The 17,395-nt window shown below is 47.4% G+C and overlaps 1 protein-coding gene across 15 annotated transcripts in view; it reads right to left on the reverse strand.

Annotated features, from left to right (window-relative positions):
* EP400 (E1A binding protein p400) overlaps positions 1-17,395 on the reverse strand; it is a 293,821-nt gene that overhangs the window by 228,755 nt on the left and 47,671 nt on the right. For 9 of the 15 annotated variants that reach the window (XM_075322044.1, XM_075322008.1, XM_075321999.1 and 6 more), the window contains 6 exons: positions 8,010-8,097; positions 6,350-6,475; positions 5,790-6,172; positions 5,246-5,527; positions 3,986-4,171; positions 3,699-3,839 (listed from right to left, as the gene is read on the reverse strand). In XM_075322044.1, coding sequence (XP_075178159.1) covers positions 3,699-3,839; positions 3,986-4,171; positions 5,246-5,527; positions 5,790-6,172; positions 6,350-6,475; positions 8,010-8,097 — 1,206 coding nt within the window. The remainder of the gene's footprint in view (positions 1-3,698; positions 3,840-3,985; positions 4,172-5,245; positions 5,528-5,789; positions 6,173-6,349; positions 6,476-8,009; positions 8,098-17,395) is intronic. The other 6 variants (XM_075322084.1, XM_075322051.1, XM_075322072.1 and 3 more) reach the window with 1 other exon arrangement.

Genomic DNA, 17,395 nt, shown 5'->3' on the forward strand with positions numbered 1-17,395 from the left:
TTGGGACCACAAACAGATTGGAGTAAAAACCGTGACCTTGTTCCTGAAGAGGGACGGAGGTCACCACTCCTTCCGCTTTTAGAGCGGCCACCGCCTGCAACAGAGCATCGGCTCGGTCTGGTGGGGGAGAAGTTCTGAAGAAACGAGTTGGCGGACGAGAACTGAACTCTATCCTGTACCCGTGAGACAGAATATCCCTCACCCAACGGTCTTTGACGTGTGACAGCCAGATGTCGCCAAAGTGGGAAAGCCTCCCACCGACCGCGGGTGTGGGAATCGGAGACCGCAAGTCAGGAGGACGCCGTCTTGGCAACGGTTCCTCCGGCTGCCCTTTTTGGGCGTGACTGAGACCTCCAAGAATCTGAGCGTCTCTGGTCCTTTTGAGTCTTTTTTGACGAGGTGAATTGGGACCTGCCCGGTCCTCGAAAGGACCGATAACCAGACTGACCCTTCCTCTGTTGGGGTCTGTTTTGTCTGTGTTGCGGTAAGGATGAGTCCTTACCCTTGGAGTGTTTGATGATTTCATCCAAACGCTCTCCAAACAATCGGTCACGAGAAAAAGGCAAATTGGTTAAGCACTTCTTGGAATGAGAATCTGCTTTCCAATGTCTCAACCACAGGGCCCTACGCAAAACAACGGAGTTGGCTGACGCCACTGCCGTGCGGCTTGTAGCGTCAAGAACAGCATTAATCGCGTACGACGCGAATGCCGCCATTTGCGAGGTCAATGGTGCTACCTGCGGGGCAAATGCACGTGTGACGGAGTCAACTCGCGCAAGCCCGGCTGAGATAGCTTGGAGTGCCCATACGGCTGCAAAAGAAGGCGCCAATGACGCTCCAATCGCTTCATAGATGGATTTCAGCCAGAGCTCCATCTGCCTGTCAGTGGCATCTTTAAGTGCCGCTCCATCTTCAACTGCAACCAAGGATCTAGCTGCAAGCCTGGAAATTGGAGGATCCACTTTTGGACACTGGGTCCAACCCTTGACCACCTCAGGGGGAAAAGGATAGCGTGTATCTTTAAGCCGTTTAGGAAAACGCCTTTCAGGATAAGCGTGGGGTTTCTGGATTGCGTCTCTAAAGTCAGCGTGGTCCAGAAAAGTGCTTAAAGTACGCTTAGGGTATCTGAAATGGATTCTCTCGTGCTGCGAAGCTGACTCCTCCACAAGAGGAGCTGGTGGGGAAATATTTAACATCTTATTGATGTTAAATATAAGATCATTAACTATGGCGTCACCATCTGGTGTATCTAGATTGAGAGCGGTCCCAGGATCAGAATCCTGATCAGTTACGTCCGCCTCATCACCCATAGATTCATCTCGCTGGGATCCTGACCATTGAGATGAATGTGAAGGCCCGTCATAGCGAGCCCGCTTAGGCTGCCCGGGGCCATCATCCGAGTCAGAGTCTTCACCCTGAGGTGTATATGCCCGTCCCGGAGCTTGGAGCTGAGGGGGACCAGGGGGCAATGATTGCACAGTGTCCGTGGCCTGAAGTACAGGCCTAGCTCGCAATGTGTCAAGAATTTGTGACATAGTGAGAGACATTCTGTCAGCAAAAGCTGCAAACTCAGTTCCTGTCACCTGGACAGCATTCACAGGTGGTACACCCTGGGTCACGTCCAGCAGAGGTCCCGACTGTGCAAGCGCCGCAGGGGCCGAGCACTGCACACAATGGGGGTCCGTGGAGCCTGCCGGTAGAAAAGTCCCACATGCGGTGCAGGAAGCATATAATGTCTGTGCTTTGGCACCCTTGCGTTTTGCGGACGACATGCTGCTGGCTCTCTGCAATGTGAGAGAGTCTATAGCCAAAGGGCGACCAGCGCTATGCAATACAAAGTATTTGTAGCAACAAAATACTAAGAATAGTACTGGCACAAGAGGGGGTGAGCCCTGAGGGCTGCTTACCGCCCGCTGAATAGCGGGTAAGAGGCTGCAGAATTCCTTGTCTGGGTCTCCCCGGCTCCCCTCTGCAGCTCAGCGTGTCAGCAGGAATGGCTGCCGGCGTCTGTGGAGAGGGGCGGTCCGTGGGAGTTCCCAAACAAAAGTGCGGGAAACAGTGTCCCCTCTGTGCCGATTGGGAGGGCTGGAGTATGTAAAAACGACTCCAGCCCTCAGCGCTGATGCACTGGCCAGCGTCCCGCCCCTCTCCTGACTGGCAGGTCTGGGGGCGGGAACGAACGGAAGCAGGCCGCAAAAGCCGGGGACTCGAGTTATCAGCGCGGCCGCCGTAAAAGCGCGGGCCGCGCTGAAGTCCCCGGCGCACCACAAGTGCCAGCCGCGCCGCAGTCCCAGCGGCCGGCATGACCGAATCCTAAACGTGGCCAGCGTCCCGCCCCTCTCCTGACTGGCAGGTCCGGGGGCGGGAACGAACGGAAGCAGGCCGCAAAAGCCGGGGACTCGAGTTATCAGCGCGGCCGCCGTAAAAGCGCGGGCCGCGCTGAAGTCCCCGGCGCACCACAAGTGCCAGCCGCGCCGCAGTCCCAGCGGCCGGCGCGACCGATTCCTGGAAGTGTGCCTGCTTCAGCTAAGCTGAATGAGGCCATGGCACAAGCGCCGTAGCGCAGATGTCCCCCGGCGCACTACAACACCCAGCATGCTGCGGTGTGAGCGCCAAATGCACGGGGACACAGAGTACCTTGAGGAAGCAGGGCCATGTCCCTGATGTACTCCGCTCCATCCAGCATCTTCTCCAGGGGCTGTAGATGGAGCCCGGTCTCAGTGCCTGGAGACCAGTAAATCCCACTTCACCCAGAGCCCTGTAAAAAGGGATGGGGAAGGAATCAGCATGTGGGCTCCTGCCGCCGTACCCGCAATGGGTACCTCAACCTTACAAACACCTCCGACATACAGTGGGGTGAGAAGGGAGCATGCTGGGAGCCCTGTTTATGGGCCCTCTTTTCTTCCATCCGACATAGTCAGCAGCTGCTGCTGACTAAAAACAATGGAGCTATGCGTGCGTGTCTGACCTCCTTGCGCACAAAGCTAAAACTGAGGAATCTGTACTCCTACGGGAGGGTGTATAGCCAGAAGGGGAGGGGCCTTACACTTTTAAGTGTAGTTCTTTGTGCGGCCTCCAGAGGGCAGTAGCTATACACCCACTGTCTGGGTCTCCCAATTAGGAGCGAAAAAGAAATTGCATTAAAAAAATTGCTATAGAGGTGATCCCTGGAAACAAAGGAAAACTTTTCATATAAACATTACACATCTTTCTCATTTAGATCAGTGGTGGTCATCTCAATGGATCAGGCAGATCTGATAGAATTACTGACACTGATGTGGGACAATACCCTTTCCTGTTGGTCCGCTTTTCCATCATTTCATATGTCCTTTTTTGACAGCTGTATGATATCTATTGTTTAGATCTACAACTAAAAGTATAAGAAAAAGCCTAATAAAATTTCCTTTGCAATGGATTCGGATTGTGTCCACATAGCATTAATTTTATTTTTTTTTTGCAAACTCAATGAGATCTAGTCCAAACAAATGTACAAGACTAGCATGTGCTGTGACTGTTCCCCACTGACTGTCAGCCTATCTGGAAAAACTATCATGTAAACTACCACATTGATTAACAGTGGCCCATGTGCTGACCGTGTGTGGACCGTTTTCCATATGGACAACATATATGACGTTAGCCTAATGGAAAGACCCTGGTATACACATTCAAAGCGTGGAAATCATAATGGAAGCTCTCACTTGTTCAATGTTAAACCAGAAATACTCAATCTCTCTAGCAATGGCTGCAGCAATTCGCTTCAGTTTGTTCTCCTCCTCTTTTTGGGCTCGCTCATTGTTCACTCTCTTTTCGGCATGATGACGGGCAGCAGTTCTCACCAACTATACAAAACAGAAAACAGTGATTCTGAAAAACGTCCCATCAACATCTGCAATGTGGAGTTGGATCTTTAACCTCTGGACAGCAAATAGCAGTAAGATGATCCAGCTTGGTAACATAATAACCCCAGGTGTTTCTTCCAGTTTACCTTCTTTGCACAAGACATCTTCCACATCCTTTCTTGAGCAAAGTCTGCAGCCATCCACTGCATTTCTTCTAACAAGTAGTCCCAGTGAGATTTGGGCCTGGACGGTTCTTGTAGCTTTGGAAGCCTCCTCAAAGACCATAAACCTTCTTTACGAAGCTCTGCAATGCGCTGATGGACAAGGTTTTCCTATGATGTATTGTATTAAAGAAAAACAGACAAAGAAAAGACAGAACAATAGACAGGGAAATCAGGTTTTCCAATCAATATTTCTAGGACTTCCTCATAAGCAGTAGTCCTGTGACCCATTATTCTGGTGAACTTGGTCAATGTTGCTTTAAAAGGGATGACTGAAAGGAAAGGGCTGCCACACATCACTACCCATTCTCAATAGACTAACCATCGTCTATGCATGCAATAAATTAATTTTTTGTTACTCACCATAAAATCCTTTTCTCGTCTGCTATTTGCTAGAATCAGGGTCTCTATCTTTACACTATAGTGCTTTAAAATAAGGTGGCAAAAATCTGCTGACAGGTTCTTTTAAGTGGTTGTTCCTCCCACAACCTATACCTCTCCTGAAGGTACTGAGACAATCAGTTTGTAGCAAGTAGTAGAAGCAAAGAACCTACATTTTTACCACTAATAAAGAACGACAGAACAACAAATCTATTGGGAACTACAGTATATTGCTCCTCAAAGGAGAGCACAAAATATTTCAGGCTGAAAGAGGGTGACGCTGAAACACGCGTTGTGGTGGGCGGCACATGCTCTGTTCGTTCTCTCCTGCAAGTAAATTTCCAGCAATGCACTGCTATTTGATTGACAGTTATAACAGGAACGGAATATATGGGTCGGGTCTTGCTATCTTTTCCCGCCCATCTGTCCTTCCTCTCCCTGTTGCCGTCATAGATTAAAAATTCCGGCGCAGGCAGACAGACAGGGGCGGGAATAGATAGCAAGACCCGACCCACATATTGCCTTCCTGTTACACCTGTCAATCAAATAGCAGTGCATTGCTGGTAGGAGAAGCAAACACGCTAAGTGACCACCTACTAGTGGCAGCAGCTACAACCAAAGGTCCCTCTGTGTCCCCCAATTAGATGGATGAAAAATCTGACACTGGAATTAATTTTCAACACCAAACTTATTACTTATTATATAATCCAAGAAAGTGAGTAATAAAAAAACTGCATAATTGATGGAACATAACATAACCTTGTTGCTGTATGGTAGTTGACATTGTTGGCAGCACCATCTTACCTGTTCCATCACTTTGTCCTGTGAGTTCTCTGGAGTTGCTCCAGCTGTACTCTGTGCAGGAGTCTGGATTTTGATGCCAACTGTTCCTGCAGAGGCTTTGGAAACTGCGGCAGAAAGAGCTTTATTTGCGGTTTGATTCGTTCTGTTTGTTGGCAGTGAGAAGGATGCAACAGTGTTATTGGTACAGATGGCAGCGGGAGCCACAAAAGAAGTGAGCTGTGCGCTGCTGTTGGAGAGACGTTGTTGAGGAGACTCCGTAGCCGGCCTCATCAGGGTGACGGTCTGTAAGGAAACAACATACTCCTTACAAAACCGTATGGCACCAAGACTGAGAGATGGCAACAAAACTGCAGCCTAGATGACAAAAAGCCAGAAATCCTGTCTCTCACCTGCTCCAAACATGAATGGCAAGGAAAAACTAAGGTTTATAAATGCCCCCAGATTACTTAGCTCTATATATGAGTTTATGTACACATGAGTATGTGTATATCTGATATGAGAGAACAGATAGACAGGAATCCCACGAAAATAAAAATGTTCTTACCTGTTGGTGAACTGCACCTTGTGCCTGTGATACAGTTATTGGTATCTGAGCATGAAATGCTGGCTGCAGGGACTGCGAGATCTGTGCTGGCAGCTGATTCTGGGAAGATGTCTGAATCGGTACCCCTGGGGCCTGCGTTTTGACCTGTACGTGGATCTGAGGCTGAATCTGACCTTCTGTGATTTGCTGTTGGGCCAAGTGCAGGGCAGCTGGAAGGGAAGATATGGGAATATTGGGAGTCTGCACCCTACCGGGCAGCTGCGGTGGAGGGGTGTGCAGGCTGGCAGCATTCTGCACAGGGGGTCCCTTGGAGGGATCGTATTGTTGTTGGTTCTGCTTCTGCCCCGTCAGCTGTACGGTCTGAGGAGTAGGAGGCATTCCCCCTGGACAGAAAAACACAAGAAAATAACATTCACATCTGTGCCAGGCAACGCACAACTAACATTAACTATAAGCCAGGTAAAAAGAATCAGAAATAAGACAATAGATTTATACCAAAAATTCAAACAATCACTTCAAAAACCTCTCATAAAATGTTTGAGCAGGGAAGGTGGTATTACCTTGTGCGGTGGGCATAAGTTGCTGTAGGGGTACCCCAGATGCCACCCCTGCATGCTGGTAAACCATCCCATGACGTGTTACATCAAGGCGTGGTCTCTTGCTGGGGTCTGTAGTGATAAAAAAGACTTCTCTTATAATGAGTGGCAATAGTTTCCTTGGAGCCGTCTTAATGCGCCACTTAAGCGTTTTGGTTTTTCCAGTGCTAGAGTGGTGCTTTTCATCTATAGTCCCTGCCCCCAGTAATATACTTACCCACTGACGCCTCCATCTTTTACAAACATCACTCCGGTCCCACAGCGCCATCTTGTGACTGTAACTTCTGATTGGCCTTAAAGGGAACCTGTCAGGTCCAATATACACCCAGAACCACAAGCAGTTCTGGGTGCATATTGCTAATTCTTGCCTAACCGTCCCTGTATACACTAGCATAGATAAAGAGATCTTTAGAAAAAGTATTTCTAAAAATCTTTTACTGTATGCTAATGAGCGAGGGGACTAGTCCCCTGGGCGTTAGTTCCCCAGCCAGTCGCCCTCATTAGCATGTTAGTACGTCCCTGTGGGTGTGCTATCATGCTAATGAATACGCAAGGCGTCACAGGATGATCTCAGTCACCTCTTCGCCGCCATCGCCGCCCGACGGGGGATATCAGCTCAGTGTGCATGACCCTGGAGTTTGGGTCATGCGCACTATGAAGCCGGGTGTACGGTGTCCCGGCTTCAAACTGAAGTAGTGCCATAATCCAAACTCTGGGGTCATGCATACTGAGACGAAATCCAGCGTCGGATGCGCTGGCAGCAGAGAGGTGAATGAGATCATCCTGTGACGCTGTGCATTCATTAAAATGTTAGCACGCCCACAGGGACTTACTAACATGCTAATCGTGGCAACTGGCTGGGGAACTAACGCCCAGGGGACTAGTCCCCACGCTCATTAGCATACATATTTTTCTAAAAATCTCTTTATCTATGCTATTAGATACAGGGACGGTTAGGCAGGGATTAGCAATAGGTACCCAAAACTGCTGGTGGTTCTGGGTGCATATTGGACCTGACAGGTTCCCTTTAAATCAGAAGTTACGTCACAAGTACTCAATACAAGTCTATGAGAGCAAGAACAAGGCTCTTATAGACTGATATTGAACAGTGACCTGTGGCACGCTCCATGAGCTACCGGCAAGTCAAAAACTGCCTGAGACCAAGGGGAGCGGCAGTGAGAACAGATGAAGACGGCAACAGGTAAGTAAAACAGTATGTATGGGATCTTACATTAAAACCACCAATTCAGTGGTAAATTAAAATAAAATTAAAAAACAATGGAGTGGTGCTTTAAACTGTTACAGTAGATAAAAACTGAACAAGACAAGAAAAAACACATAAGAAGGGGACATTTGGGATAAAAGCTATCACCTACTCACAGATGAGTGGGGGTCGACTGCTGAGCTCTCCAGCACTCACATGGAGAATGAATATAACAACAGTCAGGCATGTGCAGTGCTATTCCACTGAAGAAGTCCCTCATTCTAGCAATCGTTTGAGGTATAAGCGGTCAGACCGCCACCGATCTAGAGGCCCCATAGAGATTGAATTGTCTGGATAAACCGTTCAACCAGATATAATGGCGAATACACACGGTGACACTACTCCTTGCTGTAAACATACCTGCTTGCGTTAGGGCTTGTTGTCTCTTAAAGGCCTCAATATCTATTGCATTTGCCGCTCCTACCGCTCCTCCCCCTGTTAGAGATTGCTATGTGTGATAAAACAGAACAGAAAATAGATGTTAAACACAATTTAATAAAAAAAAAAAAAAAATCAACTCTATTTTTTTGCAAAGATCGTGTAAAATAATGGATACTGTAGATTTGCCCCAAAACCTGAATGGAATCCTGATACCAGCAAAGTCAATGAGAATCCTGAAGTGTCGCGCACACGGTGCTTATTTGTGATTTGCAGATTTGGTGCAGAAAATAATCTGCAGCATGTCAATTGTTTCAGTGTTTTTGCAGTATGTTTTCACCCATTGTAGCATTTTTAGACAGCAGTGAATACTAGAGAGATAACCTGTTTTGCCTCAGTGCCAATAGGAGTGTCAAATGCATGCTCAGATGGCATCTATGCTCCTGCATTGTTTACAGGTGTATTAAACATATTAGAATGGTTATGTGTGGATGTTATTTGATTTTGCACCTTGGTCTGGTCTTTCGCCTGGCGCAGTTGTCCATTTGTGAGACTCCCATATTTTCACACCTTGGAGCAATTATTCACACTTAAGGCGGCTTTACACGCTACGATATCGCTAGCGGCGCACCCGCTCCCGTCGTTTGTGCATCACGGGCAAATCGCTGCCTGTGGCGCACAATATCGCTAACACCAGTCACACATACTTACCTGCCTAGCGACGTCGCTGTGGCCGGCGAACAGCCTCTTTGTTAAGGGGGAGGTTTGTGCGCAGTCACAACGACGTCACACAGCGGCCGACGAATAGAAGCAGAGGGGCGGAGACCAGCCGCATTAAAATCACTCCCACCTCGTTGCCGGAGGACGCAGGTATGGTGTTCATCGTTCCCGGGGTGTCACACGTAGCGATGTGTACTGCCTCAGGAACGACGAACAACCTGCATCCACAACGACCAACGAGATTTTGAAAATGAACGACGTGTCAACGATCAACGATTAGGTGAGTATTTTTGATCGTTAACACTCGCTCGGAGCTGTAACATGCAACGACGTCGCTAACGATGCCGGATGTGCATCACGAATTCCGTGACCCCGACGACATATCGTTAGATATGTCGTTGCATGTAAAGCCCCCTTTACCCTGTTTACTTTCCTATGACGTTCCTTGATTACCTTGATCAAAGGCTATGGAGTCTCAGAACAAGACTTTGAGCATCAGCCATTCCTGGCTCATGCTGCGCTCTGTGAGACCTGGAAAATGTGGTGAGCGATGACGTCAGAAACGTCACCGCTCATCACTCCGACACTCGGTGACTGTGATGGGCGATGACGTTCTACTTAATAGAGGAATGTTATGGGAATCGCTGGACCACGTCGGACAGCAGAACTTTGCTGTCTAATAATTGGTGAATGACAGTGTCTTGTTTTGATTCCATTTTTTTTCTGTTTTTGAGGTTTCTATTAGTGGACTACGTCAAATTCCCTGAACTACATCGAACCTGCATGGGGTTCTTTTTAATAAAATTGTGAACCAGGGAAACTGGGACAGTGTTTATTAAAATAAAGTATTTTTGTGAGTGTTTTTTTCTCTTTTTACCTACTGGGTTAGTATTGGGGGGTGTCTGAAAGACGCCACTCCATTACTTTCATGAGGACTTAGTGCCAAAGTGAAGCGCCAGATTTTCTGCATCTAATGTGATGCGCCACTTCTCAGGGGCTCTGGACTAGTATTTTTAGGCTGAGAAGGTCTCAATAACCATGGACCTCCCCAGCCTGATAATAACTCACAGCTGTCTGCTTTACTTTTCATTTATTAAAAATTTGGTTACCAAAAAAAGGGGGACCCCAGGTTGTGTTTTTCATTTATTTATTTAATCATAAAAAGCTATTCAATAGGCACCGCAGGGTGCAATTTAATTCTTTGTAGGGGGTTGTGCAATTATGTCTATATGTCTGTCTATATGTCTGTATGAGTAGGCTCACTGGTGTGTAATACAGACGAGTGCAATGCAAGAAAATCTTGCATTGCACTCTGACTAATGTTTTTCAATGAGGCAGAGGAAATCTGCTATTTTTTTCTAATGCCGAGTCGTTATGTGAAAAAAAAAAAATCGCAGCAGGCTGTGATTGGCAGAGTATCTTGGATCACACGCACCCATACAAGTCTATGGGTGCATGTGAAATATCGGACTGCACTCAGATGACATCTGAGTACAGTGTGATATATGCAGAGACAGACAATGGAGGAGATGGAGAGATTAATTTCTCCATCTTCTTCTCATTTTTGTTTCAATTCTCACATGCGGGAGACTCTGAGCACGGTAATATGACATTCGGTCACGCTCGCTGCAGAGCATGACCCAAGTGTCATTAGCAATTCGCATCCGATGGTCTCGGTTCCCTGAAAAATGCAGACATGAAAATTGCCCACAGGAAAAATGCCCACAGGAAACATGCCTACAGGAAAATTGCCCACATGGAAAATTGCCCACATGGAAAATTGCCCACACGAAAAATTGCCCACACGGAAAATTGCCCACACGGAAAAATGCCCACATAGAAAACTGCCCAGGTGGAAAATCGCCAATTGCAGCATTACAAAGTTTCAGATCTATGATATTTGAGGTGCAAGGTGAGGATGTTCACATATGTGATCAACTTGTGATTTACAGTTGACCTAGTGCAAAACTGAAAAAATGCTGAAGATCTGTGGTATTATCAGCAATAAGATACAGTCTGCTCTCATCTCTCACTGATTCTGCCTAAAGCGGGCTTTACAAGCTACGACATCGCTAATGCGAAGTCGTTGGGGTCACGGAATTTGTGACGCACATCCGGCCGCATTAGCGATGCCGTTGCGTGTGACACCTATGAGCGATTTTGCATCGTCAGAAAAACGTGCAAAATCGCTCATCGGTGACATGGGGGTCTAATCTCGAATATCGTTGGAGCTGCAGGTACGAAGTAGTTCGTCGCTCCTGCGGCAGCACACATTGCTCCGTGTGATGCCGCAGGAACGAGAAACCTCTCCTTACCTGCCGCCAGCCCCAATGCGGAAGGAAGGAGGTGGGCGGGATGTTACATTCCGCTCATCTCCGCCCCTCCGCTTCTATTGGGCGGCCGACGTCTCAGTGACGTCGCTGTGACGCCGCACGGACTGCCCCCTTAGAAAGGAGGCGGTTCGCCGGTCACAGCGACGTCGCAAGGAAGGTAAGCGATTTGCCCGTGTCGCACAACCGATGGGGGCGGGAACGCACGCTAGTGATATCGGTACCGATATTGCAGCGTGTAAAGCGGCCTTTACTTCTCCCACCAGCCCAAAGCAGCAGCACATGCAGAACCAGCAGCAGTGTGATCCAAAGGAGCAATCCCTACTATCTGTACTCACAAAAGTATCACTGTAATACATTATCATCTCAGTTGGAGCCCACCAAAAGCAGGGTGCTGCTGGCAGAGATAGTTGGTCCTGAAAGCCCCAAAGGCACAGCAGAAAGGTGAGACTGTCGCTTGTACCACCTTGTGTTCGTGCTGGGAATGTATGATATGTTTTTGCAGGGCCGCCATCAGGGCATTACTACTGTGACTGGTGTAGGGGGCCCGGACAGGCCTGGGGTAATTACTTAGCTTTGTTAAGCCCCGGGCAGGCCAGGCCTCCCCCTCTTCACCGGGCTCCAGTCACAGCCGAAGCAAAGGGGCCCGGCTGTTTCAGCCACTGCACACACACACACTGCTAAATTGCAGGCGAAGCCCTTCCAGGGCATCTCATGCAAATTAGCCATGTGACTAGAAACAAGGCACGTGGAGCAGAGCAGGGAGGTGGCACATCATCCCGCAGCCCAATGTGATGAGGTCATCACTCTGCGCCTCATCAGTGTTGCGGGCAACGCGGAGGTGGCGAGGATACGGCATCCGGCGGGGAAAGGTAGGCACTCGGTGAGCTGAACACCGCCGGGGTGGGGGGCGGGGGCGCCCCTGCCTTGCTTTAGCTGAGGGGTTGGAACCGCAGGCCTGCAATGACTTTTTCTGCGCCCCCTGGGCAGATTCCCAGGGGCCGCAGTGCTCCAGTGCTTATATACAAATGTGTTCGGGACTGACTGTGTGAGCAGGTTTAGCTGTGTGCCTGGAGTCCCCCCTGATTTGTGTGCCTGCTCTCGGTGAGGCCAGCTCCCCCAATGCTGTGTGCAGTCCCCTATTGCTGTGTGCAGTCCCCCAATGCTGTGTGCAGCCCCCTAGCACTGTGTGCAGACCCCCCAGTGCTGTGAGCATGCCCCGAGTGCTGTGTGCAGCCACCCCAATGCTGTGTGCAGCCCCTTAGTGCTGTGTGCAACTCCCCAATGCTGTGTGCAGCCCCCCCATGTTGTGTGCAGCCCCCCGTGCTGTGTGCCGCCCCCCCCAGTGCTGTGTGCCACCCCTAGTGCTGTGTGACGCCCCCCAGTGGTCTGTGCCGCCCCCCCAGTGCTCTGTGCAGCCCCCCCAAGTGCTCTGTGCAGCCCGCTTCAGTGCTGTTTATCACCACCAGTGTGGTGTTCCCTCCAATGCTGTGTACCACCCCCAGTGCTGTTTGCCCCCCTAGTGATGTCTGTACTCTGCAATTGCTGATCGTTCCACCCAGTGATGTTCTTGCCCCCCCTAGTGATTTCCATGCCCCCTAGTGATGTCTGTGTCCCTCTAGGGATGTTCGTTCCCACCTAGGGATGTCTGTGCCCACCTAGGGATGTATGTGCCTCCCTAGAGATGTCTGTGTACCCCCCCTAGTGAGGTCTGTATGCCCCCCTAGTGATGTCTGTGTACCCCCTAGTGATGGCTGTGCGCCCCCCTAGTGATGTCTGTGCGCCCCCTTAGATGTCTGTGCGCCCCCACTAGTGATGTCTGTGCGCCCCCACTAGTGATGTCTGTAATGTAATTTTTTTAGGGAAATACTTCTTTTTCTGGAATAACTTCAAGGGTGCTAACACATTTGGCCGTGTGTGTGTATGTATGTATCTATGTATGTATGTATGTATGTATGTATGTTTATGTGTGTGTACATATATATTATATATTTTTATATATATACAGTGCCTACAAGTAGTATTCAACCCCCTGCAGATTTAGCAGGTTTGATAAGATGCAAATAAGTTAAAGCCTGCAAACTTCAAACAAGAGCAGGATTTAATAACAGATGCATAAATCTTACAAACCAACAAGTTATGTTGCTCAGTTAAATTTTAATAAATTTTCAACATAAAAGTGTGGGTCAATTATTATTCAACCCCTAGGTTTAATATTTTGTGGAATAACCCTTGTTTGCAATTACAGCTAATAATCGTCTTTTATAAGACCTGATCAGACCGGCACAGGTCTCTGGAGTTATCTTGGCCCACTCCTCCATACAGATCTTCTCCAAGTTATCTAGGTTCTTTGGGTGTCTCATGTGGACTTTAATCTTGAGCTCCTTCCACAAGTTTTCAATTGGGTTAAGGTCAGGAGACTGACTAGGCCACTGCAACACCTTGATTTTTTCCCTCTTGAACCAGGCCTTGGTTTTCTTGGCTGTGTGCTTTGGGTCATTGTCTTGTTGGAAGATGAAATGATGACCCATCTTAAGATCCTTGATGGAGGAGCGGAGGTTCTTGGCCAAAATCTCCAGGTAGGCCGTGCTATCCATCTTCCCATGGATGCGGACCAGATGGCCAGGCCCCTTGGCTGAGAAACAGCCCCACAGCATGATGCTGCCACCACCATGCTTGACTGTAGGGATGGTATTCTTGGGGTCGTATGCAGTGCCATCCAGTCTCCAAATATCACGTGTGTGGTTGGCACCAAAGATCTCGATCTTGGTCTCATCAGACCAGAGAACCTTGAACCAGTCTGTCTCAGAGTCCTCCAAGTGATCATGAGCAAACTGTAGACGAGCCTTGACATGACGCTTTGAAAGTAAAGGTACCTTACGGGCTCGTCTGGAACGGAGACCATTGAAGTGGAGTATGTTACTTATGGTATTGACTGAAACCAATGTCCCCACTGCCATGAGATCTTCCCGGAGCTCCTTCCTTGTTGTCCTTGGGTTAGCCTTGACTCTTCGGACAAGCCTGGACTCAGCACGGGTGGAAACTTTCAAAGGCTGTCCAGGCCGTGGAAGGCTAACAGTAGTTCCATAAGCCTTCCACTTCCGGATGATGCTCCCAACAGTGGAGACAGGTAGGCCCAACTCCTTTTAAAGGGTTTTGTACCCCTTGCCAGCCTTGTGACCCTCCACGATCTTGTCTCTGATGGCCTTGGAATGCTCCTTTGTCTTTCCCATGTTGACCAAGTATGAGTGCTGTTCACAAGTTTGGGGAGGGTCTTAATTAGTCAGAAAAGGCTGGAAAAAGATATAATTAATCCAAACATGTGAAGCTCATTGTTCTTTGTGCCTGAAATACTTCTTAATACTTTATGGGAACCAAACAGAATTCTGGTGGTTTGAGGGCTTGAATAATAAATGACCCTCTGAATAAACTTTTCACAATTTAAAAAAAAAAATAAAAAAAGAAATAACATTCTTTTTTGCTGCAGTGGATTTCACACTTCCAGGCTGATCTACAGTCCGAATGTCACAATGCCAAGTTAATTCCGAATGTGTAAACCTGCTAAATCTGCAGGGGGTTGAATACTACTTGTAGGCACTGTATACACACTAGCTGTAATATCCAGAGTTGCATGGGATGGTAGCTGTCTCTCTGTCTCTCTCTCCCACTGTCCCTCTCTCCCAGCCTCACTTTGTCTCCCTCTCTGTCTGTCTCTTTCCCGGTTTGTCTCTGTCTGTCTTTGTGTGTCTGTCTTTGTCTGTGTGTCTGCCTCTTTCCCTGTCTGCCTTTTTCCCTGTCTGCCTCTTTCCCTCTCTCCCTGCCTGTCTCACTCCCTGTCTCTCTCACTCCCTGTCTCTCTCACTCCCTGTCTCTCTCACTCCCTGTCTCTCTCACTCCCTGTCTCTCTCCCTGTCTGTCTCTCTCCCTGTCTGTCTCTCTCCCTGTCTGTCTCTCTCCCTGTCTGTCTCTCTCCCTGTCTGTCTCTCTCCCTGTCTGTCTCTCTCCCTGTCTGTCTCTCTCCCTATCTGTCTCTCTCCCTGTCTGTCTCTCTCCCTATCTGTCTCTCTCCCTGTCTGTCTCTTTCACTGTCTGTCTCTTTCACTGTTTGTCTCTCTCTGTCTCTATCTTTCTCTCTCTGTCCGTCTTCCCACCGATATAATATTATCTCACACATAAGCTTGTTATACTATGAATGTCCTTTGTTCCTATAGCAACCAATCACAGTTCCTATTAATGACCTGTAGCTCCCAGCTCCGTTGATTTTAATGGAGGATTTTTGGTGAAAAACTAAAGCGTGGGGTTAAATTTTCTCCTCAAAACATAGTCTAACGTTCCCTGAGTCACATGAGGCGTCTGTGCAAAATTTTGTGATTGAAAATGTGCAGATTCCTTTAGTGGACATAAACACGCACATACATACATACATACATACATACATACAGCTTTATATATATATATATATATATATATATATATATACATATACATATATACAGTGCCTACAAGTAGTATTCAACCCCCTGCAGATTTAGCAGGTTTGATAAGATGCAAATAAGTTACAGCCTGCTAACTTCAAACAAGAGCAGGATTTATTAACAGATGCATAAATCTTACAAACCAACAAGTTATGTTGCTCAGTTAAATTTTAATAAATTTTCAACATAAAAGTGTGGGTCAATTATTATTCAACCCCTAGGTTTAATATTTTGTGGATCTTGTCTCTGATGGCCTTGGAATGCTCCTTTGTCTTTCCCATGTTGACCAAGTATGAGTGCTGTTCACAAGTTTGGGGAGGGTCTTAATTAGTCAGAAAAGGCTGGAAAAAGATATAATTAATCCAAACATGTGAAGCTCATTGTTCTTTGTGCCTGAAATACTTCTTAATACTTTATGGGAACCAAACAGAATTCTGGTGGTTTGAGGGCTTGAATAATAAATGACCCTCTGAATAAACTTTTCACAATTTAAAAAAAGAATAAAAAAAGAAATAACATTCTTTTTTGCTGCAGTGCATTTCACACTTCCAGGCTGATCGACAGTCCAAATGTCATAATGCCAAGTTAATTCCGAATGTGTAAACCTGCTAAATCTGCAGGGGGTTGAATACTACTTGTAGGCACTGTATATATATATATGCACACACATACGTTTTTCCAAGCATGGCGTCGAGAGGTTTGAGGGGTGGAGGCAGAGCTGGGGTGCAGCCTATGCAGAGTCTCAAGGGGGCCCAGAAATGTTGCCAGTATGGGCCCAAAGTGATATTTGGACCTGCCCCCACCACATGTTTTTCACATACATGGGCCTTTGTAGCGTTCTAACTTCTATCAAGACTTATGAACTCTCTCCCCCTTCATTATGTAGTAATGTCCCCCGTCCTGGTATATATGCCTATCATCCTGGTGAATATATCCTCATCCTGGTATATATGTCCCAATGCTGGTATATAAGGTCCTCATCCTGGTATGTATGGTCCACGTTGTCTCCATCCTGGTATATATGCCCCCTTCCTGGTATATATGTTCCCATCCTGGGTTACATGGTCCCCAATCCTAGTGGGCATTTTTCTGTGGACATTTTTCACATATCATGTGAACATCCTCACCTTGCACCTCAAATATCATAGACCTGAAACTTTCTGATACTGCAATTGGCAATTTTCTGTGTGGGCAATTTTCCATGTGGGCAATTTTCCGTCTGGGCAACTTTCTATGTGGGCAATTTTCCGTGTGGGCAATTTTCCGTGTGGGCAATTTTCCGTGTGGGCAACTTTCTATGTGGGCAATTTTCCATGTGGGAAATTTTCCGTGTGGGCAATTTTCCGTGTGGGCAATTTTCCGTGTGGGCAATTTTCCGTGTGGACAATTTTCCGTGTGGACAATTTTCCGTGTGGGCAATTTTCTGGTCAACGATGGTCTCGCATAATATAATAAAACCACAGCCTATGTCTATATGTCTTTACGTCTGTCTATATTTATATCTATCTATTATCTAGCTCTATAGCATTCATTGGTGTCCATAGGCGCTAGAAAAATGCATGTGAAAAACTAATAAAAAAACGGAGAAAACGAGCCAAAAACGCGTGTTTTTCGAGCTGCGTTTTTCCTTTTCAGAGATGCACAAATAGTGTAGAAATTTCTGCATCCAAATACTCAACATGTGCACAAAACGTTAATAAAACTAAGGGTGATTTACCGTGCTGCAATGCACTTTTGGAGAAGTATTTTGGGAACAGTGAGCAAAAAACGGATTTTTGTGTACTCACCGTAAAATCGTTTTCTCTTAGCCATCATTGGGGGACACAGGACCATGGGTGTTATG

Source organism: Anomaloglossus baeobatrachus, chromosome 1 (genome assembly GCF_048569485.1).
Source record: "Anomaloglossus baeobatrachus isolate aAnoBae1 chromosome 1, aAnoBae1.hap1, whole genome shotgun sequence".
In the NCBI taxonomy this organism is placed as follows: Eukaryota; Metazoa; Chordata; class Amphibia; order Anura; family Aromobatidae; genus Anomaloglossus; species Anomaloglossus baeobatrachus.